Genomic DNA, 20,278 nt, shown 5'->3' with positions numbered 1-20,278 from the left:
TGGGCTCCAGTAAGCACTTAATATCAGGCTGTGAGCTCGTCCACCCATCTATACAATAAAAATAAAAAAATTACTAGCAGAACAATTGTGTTAGAGTTCAAATTAATACTACAACTTCATATTTGAACTTAGTACAGACTTCAGCTCTTTTAAAGGCTAACAAAATGTGGTGGTAGCCATCACAGAACACAAGAAGATATTTGACAGATACATGAATCTCGCTTACGACATTTTCAAAATGAGCTTAATTAAGGTTAATCTCTGTTTGTAATCGTCCTATACCTCTAAGAGAGAAATAATTAAATAATATTATAATTATTAATATTCTTATATTATATCACAAATTGGTTGACAGCTGACGTTCTCAATTGGCAATCGTCGACGGAAAATAAAACAATAAAAAAAACATGTTACCCAACAAACAAAAAGTTTCGTCTGCAAGTCGGAGTTGCGACATCGTGTTTACAGCCTAGAGATGGGTCGTACTAGGTAAATAAGATACTAGGTCCACCTGTTACTAATCTGAAGAAATACCTAATCCAAATACCTAATCCACATAATCTTCCTAATTTCATTCACAAACAATACCTTACTTACCAAGCAATCCCAATCTGCCTATTCCTATTCTCGAGTTCCGAGTTCGTTATTAGGATTTGATTAATGTCATCATTGGATAACTATTTGAATGATTAGGATTAGGCATTTAGGGATTGTGAGATACGTTGCAACGTGTAAATGAGTGAGATAGCGCAGGAACAGGTGGAAGCGAATGCTGAACATTCGATTTTATGTTTTAAGAATAGGAAGATTAGGTGGATATACACATTGAGAAAATGGGATTAGGTGCAGCTTAGTAATCTCAATACCTAATACTCGGGTCTGTTTTAATAAATCTGACTCATCTCCAATAAAGCCATCCCGCGGCGTTCGATCATTCGCAAAGTGACTCAACCAGTCTGGAGCCCTGAACTTGGACGCTTAGAACCGGTCCGGCCAGTTCAATGTTAAAACGACTTATCGACGTACGTACGAAGCACGCATTCTGCATACCAGATTTTCCGTGCGTGACCACGAAAACTGTACAGTATTGTTTATTTCTTTACTCATCCATTGGTCTCGGTGCTTTTAGGCCCCTCAAGCACCAGAGTTCGACGAGCGAACTAACCAATAGACACAGCCCACTGAGCTTATCACCGGATCTTCTCAGCGCGGTCTTCTCTCTCGGTCGCGATTCCGCTGGTAGATTCTACGAAGCACTGCTCTTGCTGGGCTAGTATTAGCAAATTCTTTGAGGTCAGAGCCCCGTGAGCTCACCTACCTATTTATGTTTTTTTTTAATAAAACACCGTTGCATCGCAAGAGACGAATGCGCCGAACGTCTTATCCTTTAGGCCACGACGACGACAAACTGTTAGCTACAAAATTCCAAAAAAACAACTTCTCGCATGCCATTATTATATTTCTTCTGACGTTTTGAACACTGAGCTTGTCGCCGGGTCTTCTCAGCGGATCGCGATTCCACTGGTAGATTTTTATTTTTTTTATTGGTTAGATGGGTGGACGAGCTGATAGCCCACCTGGTGTTAAGTGGTTACTGGAGCCTATAGACATGTACAACGTAAATGCGCCACTCACCTTGTGATATAAGTTCTAAGGTCTTAAGCATAGTTACAACGGCTGCCCCACCCTTCAAACCGAAACGCATTACTGCTTCACGGCAGAAATAGGCAGGGCAGTGGTACCCGCGCAGAATCACAAGAGATCCAACCACCAGCAAATAGCCCTATTGGCTATGCTCCTGGCATTGCTGATGCCCATGGGCGACGTTGACAGCTCTCCACCAGACGATCCGTATCCTCGTCTGCCTTTAAAGGTTTAATTTTAATGACCGATGCGTGTTCAAGAATCGTTTCGGCGAATTCTATCAGTTAATTTCGCGGTATTATCTTGAATCGTTATGTAATTATGTTTTTTGGTTAAGCTCATCTTATTGTATTACTTTTAACGGTTAAAAAATGATATATTTACACTCCGTATATGGTTTCCTGTATATATTTCATGCGAGTTTTGCCTTTATTCATTCATATTCTCTGCATTACCATTGGTTGACCGATAGAAAATCCCTTTAGCTTGATGTCCACCATACATACAAATACATATACATAGTATGATATTTTAAGCTTTTGCGTTAAGCGTATAATTTGTATATGTATATATTTAAACGTATACCTAGTCTTGCCATAAATACTGAGAAAAGGAAAAAAAATTCTATTGCAAATAACACTTATTACTTTTACAGTGTGTTAGTTTAATACATAAATATAAAACAATTTAAAGTATAAAAAGCTTATCCGAAGTGGTCTCCATTGGCTGCAATACAGTCCTTTAAACGTTAAGGCCAGTTAACAATAGAAGCACGCACTCTTTCCATGGGAAAAATTTTCACTGCCAATCGTACGGATTGTTTTAGGGACTCCAAATTATCGTGGCGTTTACAGCAAGCCGTACTCTCTAAAACTGACCATAAATCATAATCCAGCGGATTAAGATCGGGACTAGACGACGGCCAGTCTTCAGCTCTGATGAAGTCCGAAACGTTCGTTTCCAACCAAGACTGCGTAAGCCGAGCTTTATGACCTGGCGCACAGACTTGCTGGAAGGACTATTCTTGATTATTGAACATGGTGTTGTTAAGGGGCTTCACTACCTTCTCAAGAATGGTATCTTGATACACTTGTGCCGATGTTTTGATACCTTTTTCACAGAAGTATAGCTCAGTCACTCCTTCATAGCTAATACCCCACCAACCATCACTGAAGTCGGATAGTGTCCACGTTGCACTCTGTCGACTAATTGAGATGCTTCTTTAGAGCTTTGAGCATAATACGGTCATTTTGTTTGTTAAAATGTTGCTCAATTGTAAAAAATTTCTCATTCGTAAACAAAAATTTTCTATGACCTCCCTTTGCGTACCGCTTCAATAGTTATTTCGATTTTACCACCCTATTCTCTTTTAAATTATCAGTTAAGAAATGACCAGTACGTCTCTTATAGGCTGCAAGTCCTAAGTCATCTTTTAAAATACGCGACATGGTTCTAGGTGCTATCTTCATCTCCCGAGATAAAATCTTTTGCTTTCGGACAGGATTTCTTCGAATTCTTTCCCTTACAGCTTTGATCACCTTTTTCGTACGAACACTACGTGGACGGCCAGATATTTTTCTGTCACAAGCAGAGGAGGTCTCATTGCACCTATTAATAGCCCGGTACACAAACATTTTACTAATACCAAGCATATGGAGAGTTTTAAAAATTGCATTTGGCTCCATACCTACTTTGTGTAATGCAATCACAGCGATTCGGTTCTCTTTATCACCCCACTCCATTTTAATATCGCAAAATATCGTACAATGTATTGGCGCCAAAATGAGAAAACTCCAAGAGCAAACATATAAAAATGACAGATTCCAAATTCAAATGTAATATTTTGTTTATTTTGAATTGTAACAGTATTTATGGCCAGACTAAGTATATATATTATTGCTGCCATTTTACTAAGAGTAGGACGTCTTGTGAGCTCGCACGGATAGGTACCACCACCCTGCCTAAATCTGCCGCGAAAATGTGTCGCGTCGGCTTGAAGGGTGTTTTATAGGGTAAAGACCTCATATCTCAATGTAGGTCACGGTATTTACGCTATTGATGTCTCCTAGCTCCGGTAATCACTTAATACCAGAAACCCATGAGGTCGTTGTCATAAAGGCAATAAATAAATTAAAAAATCTGAATTAAATATTTCAATCTTGATTCATTAATCAATAGACGGACATACAAGAAACTCGCATTTAAATTATACCGATTGTATTTTACCGTATTTATAGTATATGTATATGTATAAGTAGTTATATATTCAGAACTACTTTGAATGTTAAAGTACATGATGTAACCTTTTGCGAATTTACGTCTTCGCGAATTTGTCTGGTGCGTTTGGTTATTTTTTCGCAAAAAAAAACAGGTTTGGTTTTTGTATCAGGACAAAGACTGCCGTTTAGGAATCCTTTATAACTGTTTGAGAGTTCGGCCAACCCGGTTTGAAGGTTAACAAGAAAGATATCTTCCACCGAGCGAGTGAAATTGCTCGGTAGACAGACAGTCCAAACGTTTTTATTACTAACTTGTATTTAAGCAAGTTTTCCGCCGACACAGGCCACTGAGTATCTCGCCGGATCTTCTCAATGGGTCGCGTTTCCGATCCGGTGGTAGATTCAGCGAAGCACTGCTCTTGCTGGGGCCAGTGCTAGCGAATTTTCTCTAGGCTAGTGTTAGTAGTGCACAGGTAGGTGAGTAGGCAGCGGCTTGGCTCTGCCCCTGGTATTGCTGACGTCCATGAGCGACGGCGACCACTTTCCATCAGCTAGGCCGCCTGCCTACAAAGGCAATAATAAAAAAATAACAACGTCTTTCAGGCTAACCCTGTGAGCTCACGTCGAAGTCAGATTAGCCCATTGAAGTTACTGACAGATAAATAGACAAAACAAATGCTTATGAAATTAGCTCTAATGTGTGTAATTATCTAGTCTATCATGAAAGACTAGATATTGTTAACTACAGTAGGCCAAGACCTGTTCTATCTTTTTCATAATTTCTCTAGATAAAACGGTTGTCTGTAAGAGATCGCTGTTAGCGATAAGACCGCCAATTTATTGTAAAATTATACCTGTCTGCTGACTGTTTTTGAACGTTAAATGTGTTTTGGTGTGCAATAAAGTGTATTCTCTCTCTCTCTCTTTCTCTCTAAGTATAGGGTTAACTTGAAAGTCTTAAGAAGCCATTCCAATGAGGAAACCTTTAAGTTGCAAACATTGTATTATTCCCCAAGTCCACGTCAACAATAAGATTGTTTAATTTGTTTAAAATTAAATGATCTAATTAGTTTTAAATGATATTTTTACACGAGAAAGTACACTATACAAGGTGTTGCGTCGGAGGTATATATTGGAAATGAAATCACCGAGAGTCCGAATAATACTACCCTATATTTGATAGACACTTAGTTTGTATATGTTTACAGTAAGTAGGTTAACATAGAATATAAGGAATGTTTCATACATCACAGGATTTTAACTTTTGCATCTCCGCTAGAGTTTTCTAAGAAGAGTGTGGCGGGTAGCCATCATACAACGCAAGATAATTGACAGATGCCTGAATCTCGCTTACGACATTTTCAAGATAAGCTTGCATATACACAAGTTCCGAACAACAACTTTAGGATCGTCGGTCTACCGAGCAATATCACCCGCTTGGTGGGAGATCTTCCGTTTGTCATAAGCCCCAAACTCCCCAAAAAGAGAAATACGTACACGATTTATATAGTTGTGCTGTTTGTTTGTCACGTGATCGAAGTAGTTTCGAAAGCAAACATTATTAATGTGTTACAATAAGCATTTAAAAAGTAAGTATTTCATTAGAAAAATTGGCACCCGTCTGCGGGATTCGAACACCGTTGCATCGCTACATACAAATGCACCGGCGTCTTATCCTTTAGGCCATGACGACTTCAAAATTCTATTAGAGAATTCAGAATTTTAGTAGAGGTTATCATCCCCATACGGAGTCGAATGCCTTAAATGTTTTAAGACGCGTCTAGTTTAACTGTATCTAAGTAATCTTGTTAAAGTAACGCTAACTGACTCTAAGACATTAAGATTAAGATAATTAGCATACGCATCAACCACCGATGATGATACAATAATTTTAATTGTACTTTAACTTTAAGATCTTCGAAGTAATCGTGGCTTAAAGGATAAGACGTCCGTTGCATTCGTATTTACCGATGCAAGGGTGTTCGAGTCTCGCAAGCAGGTACTAATTTTTCTAATGAAATACGTACTTAACAAATGTGAACATTGACTTCCACGGTGAAGGAATAACATCGTGTAATAAAAATCAAATCTGCAAAACTATAATTTGGGTAATCACTGGCGGTAGGACGTCTTGTGAGTCCGCACGGGACCACCACCCTGCCTATTTCTGCCGTGAAGCAGCAATGCGGTTTTAAGGGCGGGACAGCCGTTGTACTGTAAAAACTAAAACCTTAAAACTCGCGTCTGAAGATGGGTGGTGACATTTACGTTGAAGATGTCTATGTGGGTCCACGATCTAAGCAAATTCTGACCAGGAGTTAACACGGCTTATTTATTATTAAATCGTATTTTTTTAGACTCCAAAGTATATTTTACACCGAAAACTGTGTGTCAAACGTGCGTGTCGGGTCGCGTTAACGCCAAATAAAATTAATCTATATTCTATAGCAATTGAATAACGAAAAACGACTCTTATTTCGATAGCCACAACGACTATTTTAATATGTGCCATAGGCCTCTATTATTTATCGGATGTGGAAAACCAATTATTTAATATTCAAATAAGCAATCACTGAGATTTTTACGGCTCATTATTTGATAAATAAACATGAGTTATATACATATTTTTAGTAAACTTTTTTTTTATTGCTTAGATGGGTGAACGAGCTCACAGCCCACCTGGTGTTAAGTGGTTACTGGAACCCATAGACATCTACAACGTAAATGTGCCACCCACCTTGAGATATGAGTTCTAAGGTCTCAGTATAGTTACAACGGCTACCCCACCCTTCAAACCGAAACGCATTGCTGCTTCACGGCAGAAATAGGCGGGGTAGTGATACTTACCCGTGCGGACTCACCAGAGGTCCTACCACCAATGAGAACTATATCATTTGGAAAGATTTCCTGAGTCATGAGCCGTCCGCTGATTCATTTACAGCACGTATGATGACAAGTTGCCGCTGTTATGCTTTGATATCGTCAATGGCAGGACACTTTGAGAACACACCTAAGAGACCACCGCAATCATTGGACTTTTCTGCATCTTACCTCAAAATAGTTGCAAGAAAGTAGCCCCGGTAATTAACAAACTAAAGAGCGGACAGGTAGCGTGGTATGGACATGTGATACGTAGAGAGGAGATGCATGTGACTAGAAGATGTATGGAAATGGTAGTGCAAGGTAGAGGGGGAAGAGGTCGACCGAAGATGACATGGATGGTGTAAATGACGATATGAGAGAGAGAGGAGTGGTGAGTGTTAAGATGACGGCTGATAGAAGAGAATGGAATAGAAAAATTTGCTGTGCCGGACCCACCTAGTGGGATAAGGTGGAGACAAAGAAGATAGTTGCTCTCACGTAAATGTCCTACTGTGACCGCATGTTACCCGAGACTCATGAGTTTATCTATCCTAGTTGTAACGCGATGTTTTTCACTCGTGATCTTTTATCAGATTGCCGATGCTGCATTGGAGGTTTCTCCATCAGTCACGCGTGACGTGTTACAACAAATTGACGGTTTTCCTGAGTCAAACTGGCTGGGTTTTTCAAACGATGCTTTAATTAATATCACATCAATACGTAATTTGATTTGATACCTAAAAACCTAATTAACAGTTTATAACGCTAGGAATGTTTTTTTATTACTTAGATGGGTGGAAGAGCTCATAGCCCAGCTGTTGTTAAGTGGTTACTGGAGTCCATAGACATCTATGACGTAAATGTGCCACACACCTTGAGATATAAGTTCTAAGGCCTCAATATAATTACAGCGGTTGCCCCACCCTTCAAACCGAAACGCATTACTGCTTCACGGCAGCAATAGGCAGGGTGTGGTACCTACATATGCGGACTCACAACATGTCCTACCATCAGTAATTACGCAAATTAAAGTTATGCGGGTTTGATTTTTATTACACGATGTTATTCCTTTACCGTGGAAGTCAATCGTGAACATTTGTTAAGTACGTATTTCATTAGAAAAAGTGGTACCCGCCTGCGGGATTTGAACACCGTTACATCGCTAGATACGAATGCACCGGACGTCTTATCCTTTAAGCCACGACGACTACAGAATTCATATTTCAGACAGAGCCAGTTTTAGTCCGACCACATAACTATTTTCTTGTCAAATACCGTACTATACAAATTTAATTTACGATAATTAACTGATAACAAACAAAATAACTATTGTTCTCTTCTTAACATATTTCCTTGTTTGTTTAAAATACTATTATTATCTCACACTAATCACAAAGCGCTAATGTTTAATTAAATAACAAATCTTGTATAATACTAGAGGAGGCTGACGTTAATTTGTTATTCAGAATCATATACCTACGATTAATTTTCGCGGGATAAGAGTTGTTTGTCTCTCTTTTTCACTACCTATTTGCTGGCTATTCTAGCATCGTGTAGACATTTTTAGTGGCGGTAGGACCTCTTGTGATTCCGTACGGATAGGTACCACCACCCCGCCTATTTCTGCCGAGAAGCAGTAATGGGCTCCGGTTTGAACGGTGGGGCAGCCGTTGTAACTATACTGAGACTTTAGAACTCATATCTCAATGTGGGTGGCGCATTCACGTTGTAGATGTCTATGGGCTCCAGTAACCACTTAACACCAGGTGGTCTGTGAGCTCGTCCACCCATCTAAGCAATAAATAAAAAAAAGGTAGGTGAGCTCACATGCTCGACCTGAGAGAATTTGCTAACACTAGCCCTAGCAAGAGCAGTGTTTCGCTGAATCTACCACCGGATCGGAATCGCGACCCACTGAGAAGATCCGGCGAGAAACTCAGTGGGCTGTGTCTATGAGTTCGCACGTCGAATTCTCCATCATAGACAATTTCGACGAGGAAAACTAAATAACGTAATATAACTAAACGCTAAGAATATAATAGGTAGTTGTAGAAGAAATATTACGTATGATACGAAAAATAATTGCAAAAAGTATTCTGCGCTTGAGCGAATAAATGCGCGTTCAAAAACTAGCCAAGCTGAAAGTGGCACCTGTGACAGAGAAGTTGAGAAATGCACGCTTGGGATGGTATGAACATGTGATGAGACGAAAGGAAAATGAGATCGATGATAATTTCAGCCATGCTATACTTAGAACTGTATCCACGAATTAAACCGATCATCGGTATTTTCGAACCCGTCACTTGCGACGAAGGGCTCGGCGAGTAAATTAACCCTCAGACACAGTCCACTGAGTTTCTCGCCGGATCTTCTCAGTGGGTCGCGTTTCCGATCCAGTGGTAGATTCTGCGAAGCACGGCTCTTGCTAGGGTTCGTGTTAGCAAAATCGTCAGGTTCGAGCCCCGTGAGCTCACCTACTAGCCCGACGACGCTGACATGGTCTTTCTAGACCATCAGCTTAGGTAGGAAAAAAAACGAACTTAGTTAAATTAAAACCATTTATACATAATATTTTCACCGTTTCTCACGCCTTGTGGGCGTTATAAAAATAGCTCTGGGGGTTTGTCGACATACCAGTTACTACGACGGTGCAGTAGCTACCGGCTCTAACTCATGCACCAAGGGTCGTTGGTTCGATACCCACACCGTGCAAACATTCGTGTGACAAACAAACTTGTTTGCTCCTTATCTAAGCGTATAAAGGTATGTTTGTCAGTCTCTGATACCCATAACAAAGGGGAATCCTAATTTGGGGTTGGATGACCGTGCGTGATTTTTTTCCCAGTCATTACTTAAAAGTAATAAGATGTAAGAAATAAGAGGAACAGTTTTTTGAATTTGACGTAAAAAAAACCCAGGAAAATTAAACACTTTTAGACACAACACCAATCTGATTTAATAACGATTGCATATTTTAGTTGATTTCAAATTCTTCGGTAGGTATTTTCCTGATTCCATAAAAACGAATACCAATTTTTATTTCAAACAAAATCTCGATAGAAGCCAAGCGATGTCGTCTGTGATTCATAAATGTATATCACACAAACAGGAAAATTCTCGTTTGGCCCGTGTTTTTCCTTGTATGTACATAAGGCAAGATTCCGAGTGCAGATCAGCGTCAGCAATGTCTAATATTGTCCATTTGCTGACGTACAACGAATTTCGATTCGAAGGAGGGAATGTGTCAGCAATGAAATGGCTACCGACCCATACATATAATTAATAACGCCACCCAACTTGTATCGTGGCTTCGTAATGTCACATTTTTAATTACAATTTATTAGAAGAAGAACAAAAGACCGCAAAATATTTGAATACCTTTGTGTTTTATAAAAACTTTTTGTTTTTTTGTTTTTCATTGCTTAGATGGTTGGACGAGCTCACAGCCCACCTGGTGTTAAGTGTTTATTGGAGCCCATAAACATGTACGACCTAAATGCGCCACCCACCTTGAGATATAAGTTCTAAGGTCTTAAGTATAGTTACAACGGCTGCCCCACCCTTCAAACCAAAACGCATTACTGCTTCACGGCAGAAATGGTCGTAATGTGTATACAAACAGTATATACTACAACTAAAGAGATATTGCGAGTGCAATCCGCGTCGCCACTTACAGGCATATCTGTCAACCACTTTATACTTCACAATAAGCTCTGCGAAGCGTACGGTCAGTGCCCTTAGCTTCCAACACAGCGGTCAAACTTGTTCATCGCTTAGGGCCGCCATGCATGCGCGATTTTATTAACAGCACCTTCACGAAATACCTTGGTGTATTCCTGCAGCAATAATCTTATTTCTAATAACGATAGTAAGTCGTGGAGGTTTCTGGAAATCTTATTGTCCTAGATAGTGCCTTTTTTTTTACTTAGATGGATGGAAGAGCTCACAGCCCACCTGGTGTTAAATGGTTACTGGAGTCCATAGACATCTACGACCTAAATGCGCCACCCGCCTTGAGATATAAGTTCTAAGATCTCAAGTATAGTTACAACGGCTGCCCCACCCTTCAAACCGATACGCATTACTGCTTCACGGCAGAAATAGGCAGGGTAGAAATACCTACTCGCGCGGACTCACAAGAGGTCCTACCACCAGTAAAAAATTCAGGCAGAATAATTAGTCAGCAACAGAATAATTAAACGTCCCATATTAAACTCAGGTTAAGAATTCAAGCTCTTCATCGGCTGTACATCTAGATGCTGGATATTTTTCAAATAAAACACTCAAAAAATTCCAAATGTATTGCCTAATGCACTAATGCCCTTATCCTTAAATACTCACAACCTACCTTCAAACTAGCGGAAAATAACATTCGCAAAAAAAGCAACGTTTTAATTATTTATTCAAACAAGCAATGTAATGTTTACATCTCTCGCAGACGTGCCCTGCTACACGAGGTTATTGAACCCGACTATCCGTTCATTAATACATTGACTGCAGAAAGATAGATATTTTTATTTCTTATTTCAATCCCCGTTTTAGGATTTTTCCAACACAGTATTACTTAGCACATAAAATATATAAATTTAAAATATAAATCAATTTAAAAACGTATGTATTTTTGTTTGTCCTATATGCGATCCTAAGCCGTTCATCCAATTGTGATGAAACTTGGTTGGTATTCCAGTTGCTACTCCAGAGATGGTTTCTGCCATAGTACCATCAGTATCCAACAGTTAGAGTACGGAGTTTTACCAAACAGCTATTTCCCATATCCTTACTCTTACTGATGGTAACGACGTCGTGTGAGTACCACCATACTGCCTATTTCTGCCTCGAACTGTTTAAAACTAAAGATAAAGAACCCAAGTATTATTATCAAGGTTGAGAGTCGCTAATTTGTATAATGTACAAAAAAAAAACCGCAGTAAAACTTCCGTCGCCCGCTAATGTAAAATCAATCTTGTTCAACCTTAACATAGGTGATATTTGCGAAACAAGGAAAGAACGATTTAAAACAGGGGAAAGTCCTTACAGAATTTCTGACGCGAACATAAAATATTATTACGTACGTATGTGCGTCCGTTAACCTATGAATTGTAATTCAGTAATTCGTTTCGGTTTGAAGGGCGGAGCAGCCGTTGTACTGTTAAAAGAGACCTTAGAACTCATGTCTCAAGGTGGATAACAGTATTTACTTCATCGATGGGTTCCGGTACCCACTTAGCACAGCCAGCTTTTGAAGGCCGAATTTAGGATTGTCCTCGGTCTCTCTCTTCTCTTCTTAATCACATACTTCATTGCTGAAGGACGTGTCCCTGAAAGGTCTTCGTGGCTCTGTACCATCAGTTTCCATTTCGATCGGTTTTAGGTTTCTCTCAGGGCGGTCGCAACAGAGAGTCTGGCGAGCGCGGTTACCTGATCCGACCAACAGTTTGGCGACCAGACAAGGGGTTTTTTCCCTTCTACCACGCTCTCTAGATGGCTGGAATTCTATCTATGAAACCAGCCTTCGGGGGCCATTGGAAATCAAAAAAAGCTCACAGCAAGCACTAGAGCAGCATGAAAAACAAGCTAAAGCCAGCGACATTGACAGATCAGTCGAACCGATCGTGTGAACTCACCTTGTTCAATCTAGTCTTTGTTTTACAATTAGCCAATTAATTGCAAGTCTGAATTCTTAATGTAGTTTTTTTTTTAAACGGTACCTCGTGCTGTAATTCTGTAGATACGGCAGCGAAAACCCTGAACAATGTTAATATACTGTTAATCAAAGCAAATTACCTAGCTAGGAAACGGGAATTTCTTAGAATGTTCGCTATTGGTGCAAAATGATTATAAAGAGCCAATAGATATCAGAAATAGGCAGGGTGGTATGAACTAAATATCTTTGGGCCTGTGGTTTTCTTCAAATATCTACCACCACTAAGACCCCACGGCCGTAGACGCGGACACCCCGTATGAGGTTCGGCCCCCTGCCCAAAAAATAAATAGTGATAAGAACTGATAAGGCGACCTGCCTTGTGAGTTCTTCCTGGTGGGCATCTTACATCGGTACACGTAATCTGGTGGACTTGTTCTTATCCCTTATTTTACCGGCATACAAGACTATTCCTAGCAAAAGGCTACTCAATGTTGAACCTGATTCTATCACAGCTCTGCCTATTAACGCGTAGCTTCAATCAAAATGTATCCGTTTAAGTAGGCATACAAGCGCTTTAAGTGGTCATGATATTACTGACTCGCAGTTTCACGCACTGAAAAGAATCGGCTAGTTATTATCTTGTGTTTTCGCGACACGTAGACATGACTTAAACGTTTAAAATACTGTACACTTTTCATTGTCACACACAACTGAGGTGTTTATTCATAGACCTTTGAATATTGTGCTAATTAATAAAGAATCACCGCGATTTTATTAAATCGGTACCTACTATTAATATGACTTGAACGAAAAGAAACGGGTCTGTATTACGGAGAACTGGCAAAACGATCGGCATCTGTCGGCAATATCGCCACGCTTTTGTCATCGCATGGTCTTTGACTGTATAATAATAAGCCTTTATTGCTGTTTTACTTACTAATTACTAACTTAATAAATTACTTAATCAGAAATTTAATTTAAATTCAACTTATAATCAAGTATTCCGTTCGGCGTTCGGTGTGGTTTTCAAAACAGCTTGTCTCTCGACCAAGGCCTCGTCTAAAGATTGCCAATATTCTCAATTTTTGGCCATTCGACTCCAATGCGGACCGGCTACACTCTTTATTTCATCTTCCCAATGTTTTGGCTACCTTCTTTTTTCTTTGACCGTACACACTGATATTTATCTATTGGCATGTTAATAACCGTCTAATTTCGGTTGTCCACAGTGGCGCTACGCGACAACAACCGAGAGACTGGTCACGTTCCTTGGGGTGCTTCTGTCTTTTTGCTGCTCGTGTGGCCTAGTGGCGGCCGTCGTCATCTATGGCGAGCTGACATCGCTGTTCGTTCAGAGGAACAATGCTGCTCCTACCACTCCTCACGGTCACATCCTCGGTTTGTTCGGCGGAGGAAGAGTATTGTAAGTTTTTTTTTTTTATTGCTTACTTTGGTGGGCACGTTCTCAGCCCACCTGGTGTTAAGTGGTTACTGGAACCCATAGACATATACAACGTAAATGCTGCCGCCCACCTTGAGACGTGAGTTCTAAGGTCTCAGTATAGTTACAACGGCTGCCCCACCCTTCGAACCGAAACGCATTACTGCTTCATGGCAGGGTGAAGGCAGGATGGTGATACCTACCCGTGCGGACTCACAAGAGTATTAGTTAAGGTATTGCTTCGGCGAAGAATTTCGCCCCTTTACCACATGCCGATGAAGTTTGGAACGCCATTGTATTCACGATTCAAATCGAACTTTATTACAGGCCTGGCGGAAATCGTTCCCTTCATATGGACGCTTTAGTGGAAGACTCCAGGGCGTTTGGATTGGCTAGCGTGGTGATCATGATAATGCAGATGACGACTGCCGCGTTTGCCGTCATCACGGCGAACTGGGCCGCTACTAGAATGGTAATGCATATTGACAAATGGAGAATTTGGACAACGAAATTAGAGCGTTTGGGTTTCCAGATAAGTACAAGGAGCGTGGGGCGTCCTCCAACCAGGTGGACTGACGACTTAGTGCGCACGGCGGGAAGTCGTTGGATGCGGAAGGCGGAGGACCGCATTATGTGGAAGGCATTGGGGAAGGCCTATGTCCAGCAGTGGGCAGATAAAGGCTGATGATGATGATGATGATAATGATGGTTTCCAGATAAAATATGGCAGAGATTTCCGTAACAATTGAACAGTTAGAAACGTTTCTGTCTTAGGTTTCATCTAGAAATAGTTTAATTAAACCGATTCTTTTAGGTACATAATGATAAAGAAATATAAATTTAACATTAAATAGAACAAAAGAATTTTATTAATAAGTAGGGTAATTAAGGGATCTAAATGCAGTTGAACAATAATTTTAATAAATTATCTTACACTGTGTAATTAAGGAAAGAAAATACTTGGCGATTCTTTGAGATCACCACTGGAATAGAACTTAACATTATCTCAGGATTTAAGCTATTCCACGGACCTGTTAACGATGAAGAAACTCTCACCGGAATTGATAATAAAGACGTGAATTGATTACACCCTTCTCCCGTTTTCGGGTACTTCATGCCTTATATTTTAAACAGCTTTTTATTTATTTATTTAGTTGCACCAAAAAAGTGATTATCATAATTAAACATTGACAGATTCACGATAAAGTATATGACAGATGTCACCTCAATTATACATGCATTCGACAGTGCAATAGTTGACGACATCTTGAAATTAGATCACTAAGTAACAATTTTTTTTATATCTATTAGAAAAAAAAATATATGACTAGTCCAGTCATAAGTTCTGTTACAAATAAAAATGCATTTTTTTAAAATGAAGTAACGTTTTATTAAAATTTATATCTACATATTTCTTAAAGTCTCAATAAAAAAATAACAAAAATTCTGTTCAAAATGGCCACCCTTGGATTTTATACAGGCCTTTAATTTATTTGGCCGCGAATCTATGAATTTACGCATTGTTTCCAAGGGAAATTTCGCCACTGCTTGCTCTAAATATATTTTAAGAGACTCAATGTAGCCGTGTCACTTAGAGCAGGACATATCCTCTAAAGCTAACTATAATTTGAAGTAAATAATTATAACTTGATCATATTAACTAAACTATCGATTGGTTTGTAGGTAACAAGATTACGTCTTCGGATCCTGCGATCGGTATTAAGTCAAGAGATAGCATTTTTCGATACAAACACTACAATGAATTTCGCGTCGACGTTGACAGAGTGAGTACAGTCATACATTCAGTACGATATTGTGTATTGTTTTATTGCTTAGATCGATAGAGGAGCTCACAGCGAAGATGGCTACCGGAGTCCTAAAATAATCAACGACCTAAAAACCGCATTCCACCTTGAGATATGAGTCCTAAGTCTCAGTTTTACAGTACAACGGCTGTCGCGCCTTTCAAACCGAAACGCATTACTGCTTCGTGGCAGAAATGGGCAGGGTGGTACCTATCAGTGCGGACTTACAAAACCTCCTACCACTAGTACCTACACTGAAATTGATCAAGCACTAGTCTCCTTACGCGACGGTCTCCTATAAATGCAATGCGATTTGTAACAGTCTAATAATACGGGCTCTAAGAGTGCTGTCAAACGTGGATCAATGAAACACCAATGCTGTCAGTACTAGACATTCGACTCCTGGATTTTTTGGTGGTGTTCTCATCCTCTTTATCTCCAAACACTGTTCGTACTGATTGTGTAACAGCGTTAAAGGACCCTGCAAAAGTCTGGGTCACACGCGACAGACTTGTGCGCTTAATGCGAGTTTTTTTTAACATTCTCGATAGCGTAAAAGTTAACTCAAATGTGTATGGAGTTGGAATGTTTGCCTACGTTTGCCGCTAGGGGCGCTGTTCCAACTGTTATCTTTACGCTATCGAGAGCGTTAAACTCGCACTAAGCACACTGGATGTCCATTCTTGTCTTTCCGATCGCATTTAAGTACGTTTTTTCCAGTACCGAAATGCCCGGTAGCAGAATACCATGATTAACAGCGACGTTGTTTTTTACAATAAACAATACAATGAACCAGTATATTATGCAATATCATTATGAGGATTAAAAACAGCCTAATCACAGCTGGTTTGTTTAGCAAAAAAATGCATTATGTAATTTTGTTTGACTCTAAAATAATTGTATTATAATATTGTTTTGTTTGGGGTTTTTTTTTCTCATACGGTTACGTGCGAATTTAAGTGAAAACAATTTGTTGACCGCCATTCATGTGGTCGTCGTGTTAATTTATTTAGTGAGTTTAAAGGTATGCTTTTTGTGTTGATGGATGAACAGAAAGAGACCAGTTGTTTCGGAATCCAGCACATTGGCTTTTCAATGGCAATGCGTCGCTTTTTTTTACCAGACTCTGCTAAATATTAACGAAATGACCCAAATTTCTGGTAACTTCCGGCTTGGACTGTTTGCTTAATGCGAGTTTTTTAACGTTCTCGATAGCGTAAAAGTTAACTCAAATATGTATGGAATTAGAATTGCCTACGTTTGCCGCTAGGAACACTGTTCCAACTGTTAACTTTTACGCTATCGATAGCGTTAAACTCGCACTAAGCACACTGGACACCTTCGGTATTACTAGCGACACAATCTAGACACACAATCTGTGGTCGTGGAGACGGAGGCCTCGCTCGACAGGCAGAGTTGCATGATCACCTAAAAAAAACGATAAAAATCTAATTACATCGCTGACCAATTGACAAAAGCCTAGAAATTTCAGCAATGTCGAAATCGGTTCATGACTTGCCCAGTCATGACTACAGTTAAGCTCTTTTGGAGATAAACAGAAGGTTGCCTGTTCAAATCACGTTGGGCATCATCAGTTTTCCTCCATCGGGTAGATGAGATTGCTTGGTACACCGACGTCCGGAATTTTATTCTTCGGAACTTGTATATATGCAAACATATTGTTACGCTGCTGGGGCTCGGAATAAATAAAACTTTCAACTTTCACCGAAGTACAAATTAAAACTGTATTTAACACTTAACGAACACTTTACAATAATTCGCAATTCACTTCTCTCGCTTCTCCCGTTTTGCTTCGAGTAGAATCGATTACTAACTGCCTTCACGTCATCTCTGCAACGCTTTTATTGTCGAGACGACAAGTCTACAATTATCAAGAATATTCTCGTTAGGACCAGTCGTTTCGATGTGTGTTTCCGCTATTTGATAATAGATAGCGTTACACTTTTCGAGCGTTCTCGATATTACTGGTTATTTTGATATTCGTTCCTGCTATTTGACGACAGATGGCTCTTACTGGCGTAACAATATCTTGACAATATTGTTGGAGCTTTTCGGGTATTTGTCAAATATCTTGTATTCTACGATACATATGCTCAGGATAGGAATTAAAGGTTTGATTTCTCGCAGGGACATGGAGAAGCTACAAGCGGGAGTGGGGGAGCATGTCGTGATGACGACATACTTAGCCGGGACGGTTGTGTGTGGCTCAGCTCTATCTCTTTCATACGGCTGGGAGCTGACATTAGCCGGGCTCTCTGTGGTTCCTGTTGCTATCCTTGTCGCAACAGTTGTTGCTAAGGTAAGGATCTTATAGTATACTGCCTTACTAAAAAAATACCAGTTTACAATTATATACCTTGATTTAATAGGCTTAAGATCGGATACTGCTTCAAATGCCCAAAAATTATAAGTTGAATATCGTTCTAATTTAGCCCTTTTTTTAATAAAATCATCCTGTTCCATTATTTTGTGAACTTCTAAACTGATTTAGGGTTGATAGAACGTGTTATTATAATGCGTGTAATCAAATGCAAATCTACTAAAAAATAATTTTAAGAGACTTATACAAATAATCTGACTACAAAAACCTACATACCTTAGACAATATAGTTGGGACTTCCACTTTCCTTCTTAAAATGCGTGGTGGAAATTTACGTAATTATCTCTATGTCTATTGTTCCACAGTACCAAACTAAATGTTCGACCAATGAGGTGGTGGCGTACGGAGTTGCCGGAAGAATAGTCGAGGAGGTATTGTCTGCTATTAGGACAGTAAGGGCTTATGGTGGAGAGGAACTTGAAGTTAAAAGGTATCAATTTGATTAAACTTGTTTTCGTAACGATTTGAAACAATAATAATAGCTGGGAACGAATCACGCACGGTCATCTGGCCCTAATTTAGGATTTTCTTTGTTATGTACCAGCGACTGACAAACATACTTAAATGCGTTTGAATATATATATATATATAGATAGCAAACACCCAGCCAAAGAGCAAACATATCTATTTATCACACAATGCTTGCCTGATGTGGGAATTGAACCCACGACCCTCGACGTAACAGTCAGGTCCGCTAACCGCACTACCGAGTCAGTGACATCTATACTAATATGTAAATCTACAGTAGTTTTTTACGGATGTTCCGTTATAACTACTGAACCAAGCAACCGATTGACTTGAAACTTGTATCCATGTAGAAAATACATGTACTTAATAGATAGGCAAATATTTGTATGAATGTTGAACTCCCCAAACCAGTTGCGGGGGCGTTAATGATGAGAATCTTTGTGGGAGTGAGAAATAATAATGTTAATTTTAAATGCCCAGCGAAGCGGACGGGTACAGCTAGTACACAATAAAAGTGTTACTTGATTATGTAAAGCTTATTGAGAGCTCGCAGAACTTTAATAAGATCTTCAAACTTTCATCGCAGGTACTCGGAAGCTCTAAAGCCAGCGGCCTCACACGCTCGTCGTCGTGGTCTCTGGGCTGGGGCGGGTTCAGGTCTTGGCTGGCTGCTCACCTACAGTCTAAACGCTATAGTCCTGGCTTACGGAACAGCTTTATGCGTCAGAGACTCGGATCTACCCCCAGAAGAACAGGATTACCATCCTGGCATCATGGTTACTGTAAGTAGACTTCATTTTACCACCGACAAAGTTCGTAGAGTTCGTAGAGAGACCAGTGTACTCATATCGAGCGATGCTGCTGTGCCAATGTTTGAGTCCTGCAGGCAAGTTGGAATGTTTCTGCAAGTCGGGATGTTTCTAATTTACTTATGTTCACAAACGACTGGTTTTAAAAAACTGATGTTACGCTACTGATGTTATCACGTAAAACTATCGTCCCTAAACCGACTTCAATTAATTTTCTAATTTTTTTTTTCTTCAGATTCTGTTCTGCACTTTCGTGGCGGCGCAGAATATAGCGATGTGCAACCCTCATCTGGAGATATTCTCGACGGCGCGTGGAGCTGCCAAATCTCTATTCAAGCTAATCGAGAGGAAGTCCAATATCGACGCACTGGAGAACGTAGGAGTTAAGCCGGAGAGCTTCAGAGGCGATATCCAGTTCGAGAATCTGTACTTCAATTACCCTTCGAGACCCGACGTGAAGGTAAGTGGGACGGCAAATGAAGCACCTTTTTTATTATTGAGGGTTGAACCGAGTTACTTTTCTGAAATGTCTTCATCACAGCGTCTTAAGAGATAATTTCGCATATAATACCACCACTTTGATATAGAATCGAGGTCTCAATTAACATAAGTCGGAATATAGAGGATTCATCTCTGTATTTTGTACCGTATGTTCTATGGGGTGAGGAGGTGTGCTCTGAGGAATTGTTTGAGATCTTTATCATTTCGTTTTTACCATCACACCGCCCGCCACCGGAGTAGAGTTCATCCACTACCTAGAGCCACTGCGTTCATCCACAGTGTGATCCCAGAGAACTTTTTTGCCACGTACCATCCGGCTTTGGAATGAGCTCCCCTCCACGGTGTTTCCCGAGCGCTATAACATGTCCTTCTTCAAACGAGGCTTGTGAAGAGTACTTAACGATAGGCAGTAACATGGCTCTGCTCCTAGCATTGCTGAAGTCCATGGACGACCATAACTACCATCAGCTGGGCCGTATGCCCG

The 20,278-nt window shown here is 40.0% G+C and overlaps 1 protein-coding gene across 1 annotated transcript in view; it reads left to right on the top strand.

The window, feature by feature from the left end:
• LOC101738993 (multidrug resistance protein homolog 49) overlaps positions 1–20,278 on the top strand; it is a 53,164-nt gene that overhangs the window by 13,947 nt on the left and 18,939 nt on the right. The window contains exons 2-8 of the mRNA XM_012694385.4: positions 13,599–13,792; positions 14,138–14,282; positions 15,494–15,594; positions 17,764–17,935; positions 18,322–18,446; positions 19,071–19,266; positions 19,529–19,753. Of these exons, the coding sequence (XP_012549839.2) occupies positions 13,599–13,792; positions 14,138–14,282; positions 15,494–15,594; positions 17,764–17,935; positions 18,322–18,446; positions 19,071–19,266; positions 19,529–19,753 (1,158 nt within the window). The remainder of the gene's footprint in view (positions 1–13,598; positions 13,793–14,137; positions 14,283–15,493; positions 15,595–17,763; positions 17,936–18,321; positions 18,447–19,070; positions 19,267–19,528; positions 19,754–20,278) is intronic.

This window comes from Bombyx mori, chromosome 23 (genome assembly GCF_030269925.1).
Source record: "Bombyx mori chromosome 23, ASM3026992v2".
NCBI classification, from domain to species: domain Eukaryota; kingdom Metazoa; phylum Arthropoda; class Insecta; order Lepidoptera; family Bombycidae; genus Bombyx; species Bombyx mori.
This window is presented reverse-complemented; position numbering and strand designations above follow the sequence as displayed.